The sequence below is a fragment of the Lissotriton helveticus genome, chromosome 8, assembly GCF_964261635.1.
Source record: "Lissotriton helveticus chromosome 8, aLisHel1.1, whole genome shotgun sequence".
NCBI classification, from domain to species: Eukaryota; Metazoa; Chordata; class Amphibia; order Caudata; family Salamandridae; genus Lissotriton; species Lissotriton helveticus.
Window position 1 is genome coordinate 1,532,399,360 of NC_136069.1, and position 16,402 is coordinate 1,532,415,761.

At 45.8% G+C, this 16,402-nt stretch overlaps 1 protein-coding gene across 6 annotated transcripts in view; it reads right to left on the reverse strand.

The window, feature by feature from the left end:
* Positions 1-16,402, reverse strand: part of EMSY (EMSY transcriptional repressor, BRCA2 interacting) — a 377,116-nt gene that overhangs the window by 86,991 nt on the left and 273,723 nt on the right. For all 6 annotated transcript variants that reach the window (XM_078658523.1, XM_078658521.1, XM_078658522.1 and 3 more), the window contains one exon: positions 13,941-14,194. In XM_078658523.1, the coding sequence (XP_078514649.1) occupies positions 13,941-14,194 (254 nt within the window). The remainder of the gene's footprint in view (positions 1-13,940; positions 14,195-16,402) is intronic.

Consider the following 16,402-nt stretch of genomic DNA (forward strand, 5'->3'; position numbering starts at 1 on the left):
GACTGGTCGTAATTACGACGCCACTGTCTTTCTAGGTTTCTGCAGATTTGTTTTTTGATCCTGAGTGCCTCCAAGAACCATGGGGCTGATGGTGTGTTTCTGTTTTTGGAGGTGTTTTTTTGCAGGACCACGGTGTTAACGGCTGATTGGAGCCACTGGGTGTATTGCAGGGAAGCTTTCTCAGGTTCATGTAGTAAGTCTTATTGGGAGGACAGGAGATGTGTTTTGAGAGCAAGGAGGGGAGTGCTTTTCCAAGCTTTGAATTGTTTGGGGGGAGGTAGAATTGGTTGATTAGGGGTAGGATTTGTTATGTTTATATTGAAAAAGATAGCACAGTAGTCAGTCCAAAGGAAAGGGGAGGATGTTTTCTAATGTGATTTGTTTGTTGTTTGTGAATATACCATCTAAAGTGTGGCCTGCTGAGTGGGTGGGTTTACTTACTAATTGGGAGAGTCCTGTTGCTACTAGTTCTGTTAGGAGGGTTGAGGTGTCATTGTCATTATGGATTTCCATATGGAAATTAAAGTCTCCTAGTATGGTGAAATTGTTTTCTCCAGCTGAGGGTTCTAGGCGATGACCTACAGAAGAGAGGAACTCAGCTCGGGGTCCCGGTGGGCGATGAAGGAGAATGCCTTTGAAGAAGTGTGCATTTGTGAGGCGTATTGTGAAGGAAAAGGCTTCGCAAGTTTTGGTGGGGATTAACTCAGTCTTTACTGAGTAATGAGCACGATAGATGAGTGCCAAACCGCCACCCTTTCTTGTGGGTCTGTCGAGTCTAAAGACGCAGAACACTTCTGGGGTTACTGTGGAGAAGTTGGGGCCTGACGATGGGTCTCCCCAGGTTTCTGTTATGAAGAGGAGGTTGAGTTTGTAATTTTCGAAAAGGTTTAAAAGTTCGTATTTATGTTTCGGAAGAGAGCGAGCGTTTATTAGAGCCGAGATGATTGTGGTGTGATTGCTGGGGGATAGAGGGCTCTTGGAGGGTAGGTGTTTTTGGGGGGTGTTTACGGTGAACAAACATTTTGGGCAGTACGTGGGGATTTCAGTGGGCAGTACTTCGAGGTTGAGATGGGGACATGACTGTTTGTAGTTGAGTTAGTTGGAAATATCTTTTAATTGTTTGCTTGAGTAAGATATGAGGTTAGTGTATGGCTTTGGTTGAGAACTTCCAAGGGGATGGCCCTGGGCCCGGTCCAGGCGCGGACGTGCGCAAACGGGCTTGCCTTTGGCGCGCCAGTGGCACGTGTCCGCTGCGCGTATGAAAATGCAAGTTTCTTTATAGGGCGGAGGGGGAGAAGGGGGCAGAACAACTGGCCTGCTCACCTGTGCGCCGCTTAGAGCTGGGAAGTAGTAATCATTTCCGGTGTCACTTTACTTTCCGTCTTCCGTCTTCCCTCCACACAAACCAACTATTTCAGAGGTGGACCGGGGAAGTTTAATTAACAAGATGAGAGTGCTAATATTTAAAAACAGATTAAAAGGTCAATTTTGCAATTGTGAAGAAATGTAGGCGCGGTGAGTAAGTGCTAAGCAGTGCTCGGGGTGAGTATCGCAGGAGCCCTTTGCCTGGCGCTCCTGTTCCTCAAAGGTTGAGCTTAGCGTGGTTACCTGTCCTCGGTGCGTTCGCTGCGCATATGAAGAGGCTTGCTTTTTAAAGGGTTTTCATCAGTGTGAAACTGTAAATGAAGCACTTTAGCGGCACTTTGCACAACTACTGCAAAAGAAATTTCTTCTGTCATAATTATCACGTTTTTTCTCTTCTAGGTATCCCTCTTTTTAAATTATACATGTTGATTATTTTGATAGAAGGGACAAATATAGAATGCCTGCTAAGCAATATCACTACTCACTGTAACATGATAATCAAGTCTGTTGGAATATATTAATAGAATTTAATCCAAATTGAATTCTCTTTCTTTTTTAACAATTGTTTTAATTTTGAATAGGTTTCATGGTAGCAGATAATTTCAATTCTTGTTTATTATCATCCAATAAAGGGCCTGGTTTCACCGAATGAATTTAAGTAAAAGGGCATTAGGGCTTTAAGAAATTGTATAATTAGTAGAAGGGAATGGAAACCCCTCTCAGGAAACAACCACAATCCTCGTCATGCTGAATCACAAAAAAGCACTAAATAAATCTGTGCTTAACCTTCTGGTAGCCTGGCACACAAACAGTAAGGTTTAACTTAGAGGAAATGTGTAAATTATTTATGGAGCACACATACAAATTAAGTGAACACACAACACAAGAAAAAAACAAAACCAATTTAGAAAAATAAAGAGTCCATTTATGAATAAAATGACACAAAATGAATTAAATCCAATCAGTAGAATTAGAGTCATGAATCTTTAAAGATTTTAGTGAAATCTAGCACCTAAAAAAGCAAAGTGCCAAGCTCGGGTATCTGGTCTTGCGAGACCAAGTCAAAGTTAAAAGTTAAGGCGACTATGATGAAAGGTGTGTCGGATACAAGGGGTGGATTGGGCCCAGTCTCCGTTTAACTTAAGACATATATATTTTTTTTTAATCTGCAAAGTCCCTGGAGGACGTAGAGCCTTCAGCACAGCAAGGCAGCAGACTGAGTCCAAGGAGGAGGCATTGTCATCGGGGAACCGCTGAACGAAGTCGCAGTGAAGATATTTACCTTCGGACTTAGAATATTTTGGAATTCTCTAGTAGGATGAGGCTGCAGGCTGTAGCCAAAGAGGGCTCTACGAGACTGAACAGGATTTGCTGCTGTGGAGAAGAACACAGGGAAAGCGACCACAGAGTCAGAACAACAGGCGAAGTACTTTGGGCAGATAGGTAGGTGGGTAGCTTCAGGTCTTGTAATTCTACGGGCAGTTAAAGAAAATGTTGTCCCAGCTTTTAGGGTTAGACAGCAGCAGTACTACCAAAACCACTTCTAATGGTGAGCAACACTTGGGCAGGGTGGTGGGGGTAGGGGGGTAGGACTTACTCCAGCAGAGGCTAGCAGAGAGGCCAACAGAAGAGTGCAAGACCTCAGGAGCTTGGCATGTCCCTGTAACTCACCCAGGATAGTCAACTATCCCCTGGAGTCAATCTGGCGGTCCTGGATTCACGTATAGTCCTTTTTCAGACAGCAGGGAAGCAAATCAGTCCTTTTAGCAGTAAGGCAGTGCTTCTGGCAACAGCAGGAGGTCCTTCTGAATCTTCCACAGGTCCAGGTGTTAACTGAAGAGTGGTTCTGAGGGTCTGAAATATCTACTTGATGCCAGCCTGTATGTGTGGGAGGACATCATGTTCTACCACTACATCTGGTTCTGGAAAGTTCTTCCCTTCCCCTGAGAAGGCTCTGAACTGTCTATGGTGACAAAAGCCACGAGCACTTAAACGATCACAACAGTGTACCTTCCCGATCACTCCATTATTCACCATTCCCCCACCCCTCACTCTCTTATTTCTCTTACAGTCGCCTTTCACGCCTGTATTCACCGAATACGCCTTTGTCCAAACACCGGCATGAACCCATTCTTTTACGAGCATTTCTGCCTTAAATAATCTCGCCTTTTTTTACTCAATAATATATCACGCATTTATTTAAAGTTGAATGCTAACATGATGTGTATTTACAAAAAAAGTTTCTAAAACGTGCTTAACTTGGTTGCTTTCAGACACTAGTCCCCTGAAGAAGGGCAACAGCCCGAAATGCATTGGGCAGATATTTAACAAAAAGAACGATGTTATGCAAATAATAACATGAAATAATCTGAATAAAAAGAAAATCAGAACCATAAGGAACTTTGTTGAATATTATTTGAAGAAAACGAAAAATCCATTTAGAGTGCGTTGAGGAGACGTTATTCCCAAGGGAGTTTACGCAATTGGACAAAAGGTTGGTGACAGGTTCCTTTTTGTGTGTGCTAGAGGCAAGCCCTTTGAAGTACAAGGGTGGCAAGGCACACCTCCATTCCAGCCATCGTGGCAGGATGGCCATTCTGGCCACATCTAGTCCCCTTTGTGTCAGTCTGGGAAAAAATACACAAACCCCAACAGCAGACCCATTCACAGTCATGTGACCCAGGACACTGGCAGAAGTCACACATGGGTTAGGACATGAGAATTCAAACTTTCTGAAAGTGGAATTTTCAGAATTGGAGCATAAAAATGGACATTGCCATTGAAGAGGATTTAAATTACAATTTGTTTGGTTCTAAACAGCACACCTTTCTCTGCTCCAAAGTTAACACTTATTAAATGTAATGTAGGGGTTTCACTCCCAGGACATTTAAAACTTCCACCCACATTTCCTACTTCTATATACCATGCCCTATGGCTCTCTAGGGCCTACCTTAGGGGCAACGTAAGTATTAAAATAAAAGAAGGTTTAGACCTGGCAAAAACATTATCTTGCCAGGTCGAAATTGCAGTTTTAAAACTTCACTATAGGCTTCAGTGGCATGCCTAAGACGTTTTAAAGCGCTACCTTGGTGGGTAGCACAGTGAGTCAGTGAGTGCTGCTGCCCACTAACAACTTAATTTACAGGCCCTGGGTACAGGCATTGCCATATTATAGGAACTTACAAGTAAGTTTAAAGTGCCAATCAGGTGTAGCCCAGTTTTACCATGTTTAGGGAGAGAGCACTTTAGCACTAGATAGCAGCAGTAAAATGCACAAAGTCCTAAAGCCCCCACCAAAACAATTTAAAAAAACAGGAGGGGTGCAGGCAAACAGTGGCCATGTGGGGGGGGGGGGGGGGGGGGGGGGGGGTGACGGTCGCGCAGGTCCAACAAGGGCTTTTCTAGGTCGATTGTTCATTCTAGAAGATTGAACAATGGCCACCTAAGGTTTTATAAGGTGAGAACAGAGTGAGATAGGAACTTCATGCCAGAAGATAGACAAGACACATCCAATCATTATTGCATCACCTTCTTTTCCTGAAGGCTAACTGGAGGTGCACTTTTCTTGCAGAGGAGAACTACCTGCTTTCAATGCAGACATATATAGCAGAAAATGCTATTATACTGAACAATAAAGTCATTGTTCAAAACAGGTGTGAGATTGTGACTCATCTTTTAAACCGAATTAAGCTATTGTTTTGATGTTGAGTTTAGCATAGTAAGCAAAAGATACCATGGTTGGGATTGATTGATATAAAGTTATACAACCAATATGTTGTGCTGTTCACACTTGTAAAACATTGCAGCTAGTATCCGGTTTGTTTTTATCATAGTTTCTACTCATATTGTGAGCAATAGGATAGGTTTTTTGACTATAAAATAATTCCATTGTTTCTTAGAGTTCTTGAGTGTTTCCATCTATTATGAAAAAGGATTTGGGCTGCACTAATAATCCACGTGATATATTTGATAAAATTGATCATTACCTGAACTGCATCTTACTCCGCATACCTCAGTGGGTTGCGGTTGGCTGCAGTCGAACTGGCTTTCTGTCTTGCGTTGACAAATTGACATAAAGATTGAGATAAATAACGGTGATGGATCAAGCCCTGATCTTTGGACTGGGTAAGAGTGGTCTGCTTAATTCAGACACTCTGTTCATCACCACCCCCTTTTCTGTATCGTTTTTGGCCACTATAGGTGTGGCAGGGTATACTCAGACATGAGTCCCTTTCTCACTGCTCCATCAGGATTCAAGCAAGCCGGGCCGAAGAGGCTGAAATGCCAGAAACCGGTCCCCGGTAGCTTGTCTCCTTTCTGGTGAAGAATTGGCTTGGTAGTTTGGTCTGCCCTGTTCCCATGATGCACTGGGCCAGGGACAGACTAATTTGCATATAGCCAGGTTCTGAGCTGGGATGGGGCAGTGAGATAAATAACGGTGATGGATCAAGCCCTGATCTTTGGACTGGGTAAGAGTGGTCTGCTTAATTCAGACACTCTGTTCATCACCACCCCCTTTTCTGTATCGTTTTTGGCCACTATAGGTGTGGCAGGGTATACTCAGACATGAGTCCCTTTCTCACTGCTCCATCAGGATTCAAGCAAGCCGGGCCGAAGAGGCTGAAATGCCAGAAACCGGTCCCCGGTAGCTTGTCTCCTTTCTGGTGAAGAATTGGCTTGGTAGTTTGGTCTGCCCTGTTCCCATGATGCACCTGGCCAGGGACAGACTAATTTGCATATAGCCAGGTTCTGAGCTGGGATGGGGCAGTGAGATAAATAACGGTGATGGATCAAGCCCTGATCTTTGGACTGGGTAAGAGTGGTCTGCTTAATTCAGACACTCAGTTCATCACCACCCCCTTTTCTGTATCGTTTTTGGCCACTATAGGTGTGGCAGGGTATACTCAGACATGAGTCCCTTTCTCACTGCTCCATCAGGATTCAAGCAAGCCGGGCCGAAGAGGCTGAAATGCCAGAAACCGGTCCCCGGTAGCTTGTCTCCTTTCTGGTGAAGAATTGGCTTGGTAGTTTGGTCTGCCCTGTTCCCATGATGCACTGGGCCAGGGACAGACTAATTTGCATATAGCCAGGTTCTGAGCTGGGATGGGGCAGTGAGATAAATAACGGTGATGGATCAAGCCCTGATCTTTGGACTGGGTAAGAGTGGTCTGCTTAATTCAGACACTCTGTTCATCACCACCCCCTTTTCTGTATCGTTTTTGGCCACTACAGGTGTGGCAGGGTATACTCAGACATGAGTCCCTTTCTCACTGCTCCATCAGGATTCAAGCAAGCTGGGCCGAAGAGGCTGAAATGCCAGAAACCGGTCCCCGGTAGCTTGTCTCCTTTCTGGTGAAGAATTGGCTTGGTAGTTTGGTCTGCCCTGTTCCCATGATGCACTGGGCCAGGGACAGACTAATTTGCATATAGCCAGGTTCTGAGCTGGGATGGGGCAGTGAGATAAATAACGGTGATGGATCAAGCCCTGATCTTTGGACTGGGTAAGAGTGGTCTGCTTAATTCAGACACTCTGTTCATCACCACCCCCTTTTCTGTATCGTTTTTGGCCACTATAGGTGTGGCAGGGTATACTCAGACATGAGTCCCTTTCTCACTGCTCCATCAGGATTCAAGCAAGCCGGGCCGAAGAGGCTGAAATGCCAGAAACCGGTCCCCGGTAGCTTGTCTCCTTTCTGGTGAAGAATTGGCTTGGTAGTTTGGTCTGCCCTGTTCCCATGATGCACTGGGCCAGGGACAGACTAATTTGCATATAGCCAGGTTCTGAGCTGGGATGGGGCAGTGAGATAAATAACGGTGATGGATCAAGCCCTGATCTTTGGACTGGGTAAGAGTGGTCTGCTTAATTCAGACACTCTGTTCATCACCACCCCCTTTTCTGTATCGTTTTTGGCCACTATAGGTGTGGCAGGGTATACTCAGACATGAGTCCCTTTCTCACTGCTCCATCAGGATTCAAGCAAGCCGGGCCGAAGAGGCTGAAATGCCAGAAACCGGTCCCCGGTAGCTTGTCTCCTTTCTGGTGAAGAATTGGCTTGGTAGTTTGGTCTGCCCTGTTCCCATGATGCACTGGGCCAGGGACAGACTAATTTGCATATAGCCAGGTTCTGAGCTGGGATGGGGCAGTGAGATAAATAACGGTGATGGATCAAGCCCTGATCTTTGGACTGGGTAAGAGTGGTCTGCTTAATTCAGACACTCTGTTCATCACCACCCCCTTTTCTGTATCGTTTTTGGCCACTATAGGTGTGGCAGGGTATACTCAGACATGAGTCCCTTTCTCACTGCTCCATCAGGATTCAAGCAAGCCGGGCCGAAGAGGCTGAAATGCCAGAAACCGGTCCCCGGTAGCTTGTCTCCTTTCTGGTGAAGAATTGGCTTGGTAGTTTGGTCTGCCCTGTTCCCATGATGCACCTGGCCAGGGACAGACTAATTTGCATATAGCCAGGTTCTGAGCTGGGATGGGGCAGTGAGATAAATAACGGTGATGGATCAAGCCCTGATCTTTGGACTGGGTAAGAGTGGTCTGCTTAATTCAGACACTCAGTTCATCACCACCCCCTTTTCTGTATCGTTTTTGGCCACTATAGGTGTGGCAGGGTATACTCAGACATGAGTCCCTTTCTCACTGCTCCATCAGGATTCAAGCAAGCCGGGCCGAAGAGGCTGAAATGCCAGAAACCGGTCCCCGGTAGCTTGTCTCCTTTCTGGTGAAGAATTGGCTTGGTAGTTTGGTCTGCCCTGTTCCCATGATGCACTGGGCCAGGGACAGACTAATTTGCATATAGCCAGGTTCTGAGCTGGGATGGGGCAGTGAGATAAATAACGGTGATGGATCAAGCCCTGATCTTTGGACTGGGTAAGAGTGGTCTGCTTAATTCAGACACTCTGTTCATCACCACCCCCTTTTCTGTATCGTTTTTGGCCACTACAGGTGTGGCAGGGTATACTCAGACATGAGTCCCTTTCTCACTGCTCCATCAGGATTCAAGCAAGCTGGGCCGAAGAGGCTGAAATGCCAGAAACCGGTCCCCGGTAGCTTGTCTCCTTTCTGGTGAAGAATTGGCTTGGTAGTTTGGTCTGCCCTGTTCCCATGATGCACTGGGCCAGGGACAGACTAATTTGCATATAGCCAGGTTCTGAGCTGGGATGGGGCAGTGAGATAAATAACGGTGATGGATCAAGCCCTGATCTTTGGACTGGGTAAGAGTGGTCTGCTTAATTCAGACACTCTGTTCATCACCACCCCCTTTTCTGTATCGTTTTTGGCCACTATAGGTGTGGCAGGGTATACTCAGACATGAGTCCCTTTCTCACTGCTCCATCAGGATTCAAGCAAGCCGGGCCGAAGAGGCTGAAATGCCAGAAACCGGTCCCCGGTAGCTTGTCTCCTTTCTGGTGAAGAATTGGCTTGGTAGTTTGGTCTGCCCTGTTCCCATGATGCACTGGGCCAGGGACAGACTAATTTGCATATAGCCAGGTTCTGAGCTGGGATGGGGCAGTGAGATAAATAACGGTGATGGATCAAGCCCTGATCTTTGGACTGGGTAAGAGTGGTCTGCTTAATTCAGACACTCTGTTCATCACCACCCCCTTTTCTGTATCGTTTTTGGCCACTATAGGTGTGGCAGGGTATACTCAGACATGAGTCCCTTTCTCACTGCTCCATCAGGATTCAAGCAAGCCGGGCCGAAGAGGCTGAAATGCCAGAAACCGGTCCCCGGTAGCTTGTCTCCTTTCTGGTGAAGAATTGGCTTGGTAGTTTGGTCTGCCCTGTTCCCATGATGCACTGGGCCAGGGACAGACTAATTTGCATATAGCCAGGTTCTGAGCTGGGATGGGGCAGTGAGATAAATAACGGTGATGGATCAAGCCCTGATCTTTGGACTGGGTAAGAGTGGTCTGCTTAATTCAGACACTCTGTTCATCACCACCCCCTTTTCTGTATCGTTTTTGGCCACTATAGGTGTGGCAGGGTATACTCAGACATGAGTCCCTTTCTCACTGCTCCATCAGGATTCAAGCAAGCCGGGCCGAAGAGGCTGAAATGCCAGAAACCGGTCCCCGGTAGCTTGTCTCCTTTCTGGTGAAGAATTGGCTTGGTAGTTTGGTCTGCCCTGTTCCCATGATGCACTGGGCCAGGGACAGACTAATTTGCATATAGCCAGGTTCTGAGCTGGGATGGGGCAGTGAGATAAATAACGGTGATGGATCAAGCCCTGATCTTTGGACTGGGTAAGAGTGGTCTGCTTAATTCAGACACTCTGTTCATCACCACCCCCTTTTCTGTATCGTTTTTGGCCACTATAGGTGTGGCAGGGTATACTCAGACATGAGTCCCTTTCTCACTGCTCCATCAGGATTCAAGCAAGCCGGGCCGAAGAGGCTGAAATGCCAGAAACCGGTCCCCGGTAGCTTGTCTCCTTTCTGGTGAAGAATTGGCTTGGTAGTTTGGTCTGCCCTGTTCCCATGATGCACTGGGCCAGGGACAGACTAATTTGCATATAGCCAGGTTCTGAGCTGGGATGGGGCAGTGAGATAAATAACGGTGATGGATCAAGCCCTGATCTTTGGACTGGGTAAGAGTGGTCTGCTTAATTCAGACACTCTGTTCATCACCACCCCCTTTTCTGTATCGTTTTTGGCCACTATAGGTGTGGCAGGGTATACTCAGACATGAGTCCCTTTCTCACTGCTCCATCAGGATTCAAGCAAGCCGGGCCGAAGAGGCTGAAATGCCAGAAACCGGTCCCCGGTAGCTTGTCTCCTTTCTGGTGAAGAATTGGCTTGGTAGTTTGGTCTGCCCTGTTCCCATGATGCACTGGGCCAGGGACAGACTAATTTGCATATAGCCAGGTTCTGAGCTGGGATGGGGCAGTGAGATAAATAACGGTGATGGATCAAGCCCTGATCTTTGGACTGGGTAAGAGTGGTCTGCTTAATTCAGACACTCTGTTCATCACCACCCCCTTTTCTGTATCGTTTTTGGCCACTATAGGTGTGGCAGGGTATACTCAGACATGAGTCCCTTTCTCACTGCTCCATCAGGATTCAAGCAAGCCGGGCCGAAGAGGCTGAAATGCCAGAAACCGGTCCCCGGTAGCTTGTCTCCTTTCTGGTGAAGAATTGGCTTGGTAGTTTGGTCTGCCCTGTTCCCATGATGCACTGGGCCAGGGACAGACTAATTTGCATATAGCCAGGTTCTGAGCTGGGATGGGGCAGTGAGATAAATAACGGTGATGGATCAAGCCCTGATCTTTGGACTGGGTAAGAGTGGTCTGCTTAATTCAGACACTCTGTTCATCACCACCCCCTTTTCTGTATCGTTTTTGGCCACTATAGGTGTGGCAGGGTATACTCAGACATGAGTCCCTTTCTCACTGCTCCATCAGGATTCAAGCAAGCCGGGCCGAAGAGGCTGAAATGCCAGAAACCGGTCCCCGGTAGCTTGTCTCCTTTCTGGTGAAGAATTGGCTTGGTAGTTTGGTCTGCCCTGTTCCCATGATGCACTGGGCCAGGGACAGACTAATTTGCATATAGCCAGGTTCTGAGCTGGGATGGGGCAGTGAGATAAATAACGGTGATGGATCAAGCCCTGATCTTTGGACTGGGTAAGAGTGGTCTGCTTAATTCAGACACTCTGTTCATCACCACCCCCTTTTCTGTATCGTTTTTGGCCACTATAGGTGTGGCAGGGTATACTCAGACATGAGTCCCTTTCTCACTGCTCCATCAGGATTCAAGCAAGCCGGGCCGAAGAGGCTGAAATGCCAGAAACCGGTTCCCGGTAGCTTGTCTCCTTTCTGGTGAAGAATTGGCTTGGTAGTTTGGTCTGCCCTGTTCCCATGATGCACTGGGCCAGGGACAGACTAATTTGCATATAGCCAGGTTCTGAGCTGGGATGGGGCAGTGAGATAAATAACGGTGATGGATCAAGCCCTGATCTTTGGACTGGGTAAGAGTGGTCTGCTTAATTCAGACACTCTGTTCATCACCACCCCCTTCTCTGTATCGTTTTTGGCCACTATAGGTGTGGCAGGGTATACTCAGACATGAGTCCCTTTCTCACTGCTCCATCAGGATTCAAGCAAGCCGGGCCGAAGAGGCTGAAATGCCAGAAACCGGTCCCCGGTAGCTTGTCTCCTTTCTGGTGAAGAATTGGCTTGGTAGTTTGGTCTGCCCTGTTCCCATGATGCACTGGGCCAGGGACAGACTAATTTGCATATAGCCAGGTTCTGAGCTGGGATGGGGCAGTGAGATAAATAACGGTGATGGATCAAGCCCTGATCTTTGGACTGGGTAAGAGTGGTCTGCTTAATTCAGACACTCTGTTCATCACCACCCCCTTTTCTGTATCGTTTTTGGCCACTATAGGTGTGGCAGGGTATACTCAGACATGAGTCCCTTTCTCACTGCTCCATCAGGATTCAAGCAAGCCGGGCCGAAGAGGCTGAAATGCCAGAAACCGGTCCCCGGTAGCTTGTCTCCTTTCTGGTGAAGAATTGGCTTGGTAGTTTGGTCTGCCCTGTTCCCATGATGCACTGGGCCAGGGACAGACTAATTTGCATATAGCCAGGTTCTGAGCTGGGATGGGGCAGTGAGATAAATAACGGTGATGGATCAAGCCCTGATCTTTGGACTGGGTAAGAGTGGTCTGCTTAATTCAGACACTCTGTTCATCACCACCCCCTTTTCTGTATCGACAAATTGACAAATTGACAAAGTCTTTAGTGCCGGGGGGGGGTCAAGAAAGACTATTTCAGGCACGTTCTGAAAAATCTAGAAAGCGTTTCACTTCTATTGGTGGCCAATGTGGTGAATCCAGCTCAGTCTCTGGAGATGTATCTAGCCTAATAGCATTTTGTAAATGAAGGTATAGTCTATCAGCAGTATAGCGAGGAGGAGCAGGTTCTCAGCCTACTCTCCATCATTTAGTGTCATGTGGAACATTTTGCACACCTGAACCATGTAAGAGTCAAATTCAAATAAACCCTACAGCCTCTGATAGTACTGGCAGTGAGGCAGATGTTGGGGATTAGAGTCTAGTTGAAAATTGATTAGTTGTGCCTTTGTGATGTTATAGTGCCACATAGGGCTGGAATGCACAAACAATATGTCAGATACCAGCATCTGGATTGTCTTGGGCTGGCACTGGCAAGGAATATACTGGGGTGAACACTGAGGCTTGAGTGGAAGCATGAACTAGCATTGGAATGGGCACGGGTTCCATGGGGTCAGTTGGTAGCACAGGCGGGCCCACCAGCAGAAGTCCAACTGGAGCCTCTTGCGGCTCCATAGGGCCCGAAGAAGCATCAGAGGGAGACGGAAGTGTCAGAAAAACCAGCAACATGGCCTCCTTCAAGACCGCACTTTGTAGCACTACTGACAACAGCTTGGGGAATTTGAGGACCAGATCAGTTATTGCCCTCACGCTGTTCTGCCTGGTTTCCTGTGGCAGAATAGGGTCAGGTCCTGCCTGGCCTCCTTGCATTTATGTTGTGTCTGACTTACTGGAAGAATTCGAGCAGGAATGCCACTTCATGTGGGGGAGGCTTCTTCAATGGGATCACAATAGTCTTCTGTGACTTGAGCTGGATCTACTTTTCAACCGTTACCTCTTCTTATGTTAGGCGACAAAGTTTTGTCTCCCATACCCAGATCGACTTTAATGGGTGAGGAAGCATTTATTCTGCAACCAAAGAAGTGAGAATGAAGCTCAAACACTAAAGGCACAAGTCATGCGGGTATCTGATTAACATTTGCTTCCTACAGTAACAGCATTGCTTTAATCCTGCCATTACCAAGCGAGACCTTGCCCCTAAATGCACTGCCTTGTAGTGTACTTTTTGGGACGTCATCGGAAAACTCACTCAGTTGGGAGATGAGCTCTGGATCCACATTGAATGACCAGCAAAAAAGAAAGTATCATCCTCTCTTAGGGGTGCCGCCTTTATGCAGCTCTGTTCCATCCCTTTCGGGGCAGTACAGAGTCAGTGCAGTCACATGGCTCCACCTATCAGTGCATGGGAGCATTACTGAGAAATTTCTCCTTATCCAGTCTGACACTTTATTCTAAAAGTCTGGCATCTTCTGTTAAAAGTATCCATCCGGTTTTCTCATGCTTGAAAAAAAAGGGGTGCCCAACTTCAGTGAGAATGGCAGGCGGTGGAACTGGAGTTAGTTATTTCAAACCTATCTGCACCCTCATGTCTTCATCATGACCACAATCAAGGTCCTGGGGAAGGTTCAAACAGAAACAGGCAGAGCCTGTGGCCCGGTGGCCCTGTGGCCCAGATTACTGGCGCAACAAATGGATCCAAGACAGGGCAGGTGGATTTGGATGATTAGAGCTTTAAAAAGTTATACTAACTGAAGGTTTTGTTTCAGGTTTATCATACAACAACGTAAAAAGGTATACTTATGTGAAGCGAAAAAAAATTTGAAAAAAAGTTATATCTGTATGCAATGCAGGTAATAGCTGTCTAAACTAAGTTTCAATCACTGCGTGCATTAAAAATAGGACATGTACATGAAAGAAAGAAAAAACAAACTCCTACCTGCTGCATGATATGGGTGATTGTGCTGGCAGAAGATGCTGGGATGGACTTCACAACCACAGATGTCTGTGCTGCAGTTTGTGACTGTGACACATGCTGCACAAGGGTCCGCTGGGCCTGAGATGTCTGCAGTGGGACATGGTGGTGATGATGCTGGTGGGGTTGTGATGATTGGCTAACTGAGAGCAAGGAGGTCAATGGCACTTCTCCAGAACTGACTGTAGTTGTTGAAGCGATTTGCCTTGCTGTTTTTCCTAGTGTGATAATATAAGCAAAATAAAGATTTGCACATGAGCATGTTGATTTTTTTATACTAGTATTTTTATACAAAGTTTCATTAAAGAAGTAGACCTCATTCGTACACAAAAAACACCCACTTCTATCGGAGAAATTTCTACATTGAAAGTCTTGTTTTTTAAAAATAAACATGTACAATCATCTCAATGTACAAATAAAAATTCTAGAAAAAAACTTTGAGTTTCACATGAATGAAACTTACACATTTCTGAATCCTTTCAAATGTTTATATAGGGTAATCTAATAAATGTTCCATGTGATTTGTTAACAGTGTAACAATGCTCAACCATACATACATAGAATGCTAAGGAATTCTAACACACATAAACCTATACTCAAGGGTCCGTTGGTCATCGCTTTCACTCAGGCATTCAAGTAATCATGCATGATTACACGTAACCATGTTGCATGGAAGATCCCATCTATCTTACCTTAATCCTTAAAGATTTCTAGTACCGGGCGTGGGGTCAGCTGAACCGCAGTACCACAGCAGAATTCATGCTCCAATACTGCAGCTGCTCAGACCTCATTTAATTGTTGAACTGCTTTATTGTCCTTTAAGGGAAGACAACTCTGTAGAGCAACTTCCTGCTGCTCAGCAGAGTGTAACCTCATAGCTGTACAACGCAGCTCAAAGGTATCTAGCAATGCCAACATTGTTGCATGGTGTATAAGGGAACAATCTTAGCTGCTTCTACCCACATCTGTCCATACTGAGGAGACATAATGACTTCCTATGTTTCCTTTATTACTTTTCATCATTTGACCTCTTCCAGACATCACCTACTCTTTTTGTTAAGGAGTTCTTAATATTGGGAGCTCAAACTCCACATTGTTTTCATCCTCCCTGGCCTTAACCCTGATATGGACAAACATAATTAAGGGACCTGATCTAATCAAGCTAGAGGGACTAAGTGAAGGGGATAGTTTAGATCTGGATTAAGCATGGAAAAAGTACTCGGGAGATGTCAGAGCTAACTTTGGTTGCTGCAATTACCATACCATCAAAATAAAAATTAAATACTATTCTGAGATTAATACATAAAATACCTGCGACCAGACAGACACCGGACTACAATTAACTTTTCGGCAAAATGTGCTACAGTTTTTATTCACAGGGTGTAGATAGACTACAGTACATCTCTTTTATCCACTAATGTTTCAATAAACTTCCTCTTCTCATCTGCTTTTACCTAGTTCAACAGTGTCTGATTATCCCACATTAGTTACTTACATTTAGCCAATATGGAAAGTAAATTGTGTTGCCGGAGTACAAGGGCTGAGCCAAGGTAAATCTTTTTCACTAAGGTATCCATACATGTCAGTAGTGGCAGTGTAAGCGACAGTGGAAACCTTCATATTGCCTGAAGTTGCTGTTAACACATGGGTGGGGGAGGGAAGGGGGGGGGGGGGCAGGGAGAGCTAAAACACAGGATGACCTGTTTTTTTTTTTTTAACCCAAATATGTTTTTCCGGTTTCTCTTGTAATGGATACAATTGTTCCTGGATCTGTATCAAAGTGTTTGTTTCTGCCTATTAGAAAGAACTGGTACAGTGAAACCCTATGCCCTAAACTGTTCAAAACACTTCCCCAAGAGGAATTTAAAAAAATCCTGCAGGAGATCAAGTTTTCTCTCAGCATGTGTCCATAATATGAGCATCTCTCTTTGACCTAGCTGGGTCCACAAATGGAAGGGTTATGATGGATTTCTGTGTCATGGAAATCTAACTGGTGGATCGGAAGTGTGGTCTAGGACAAAAGGCCTTTTAAAAACTGAGCCAACAATGAAGAACTAAGAACAACTAAGAATATCAACCATAAGGACTAGGCTGAGTGGCTAGCAGGGTGTGATCCACATTTATGAAAGAGAAACTTCTCACTATTTGCATTGACTGAGCAAATGCAGGAGGGTGATCACAGTTATGTGTTGTGGTATATGCCCTACCTGTGTCCGGTATGGATGTGGGACCACGGTTTTAAATGTGTCACAGAACTCGAACTATACCCTCAAACCTGATGGCCTATATTCACGGCTGTTGGGTACTTGGCCTGGCATTGGCCTCAACAGTTTCCAGTGACGCCAGATCCAGAATAATCTGAGTGTCACATTGGGAAGAAAAGCTATTAAATCATGATTCTTCTCAAAGATCTTCATTCTGAAGTC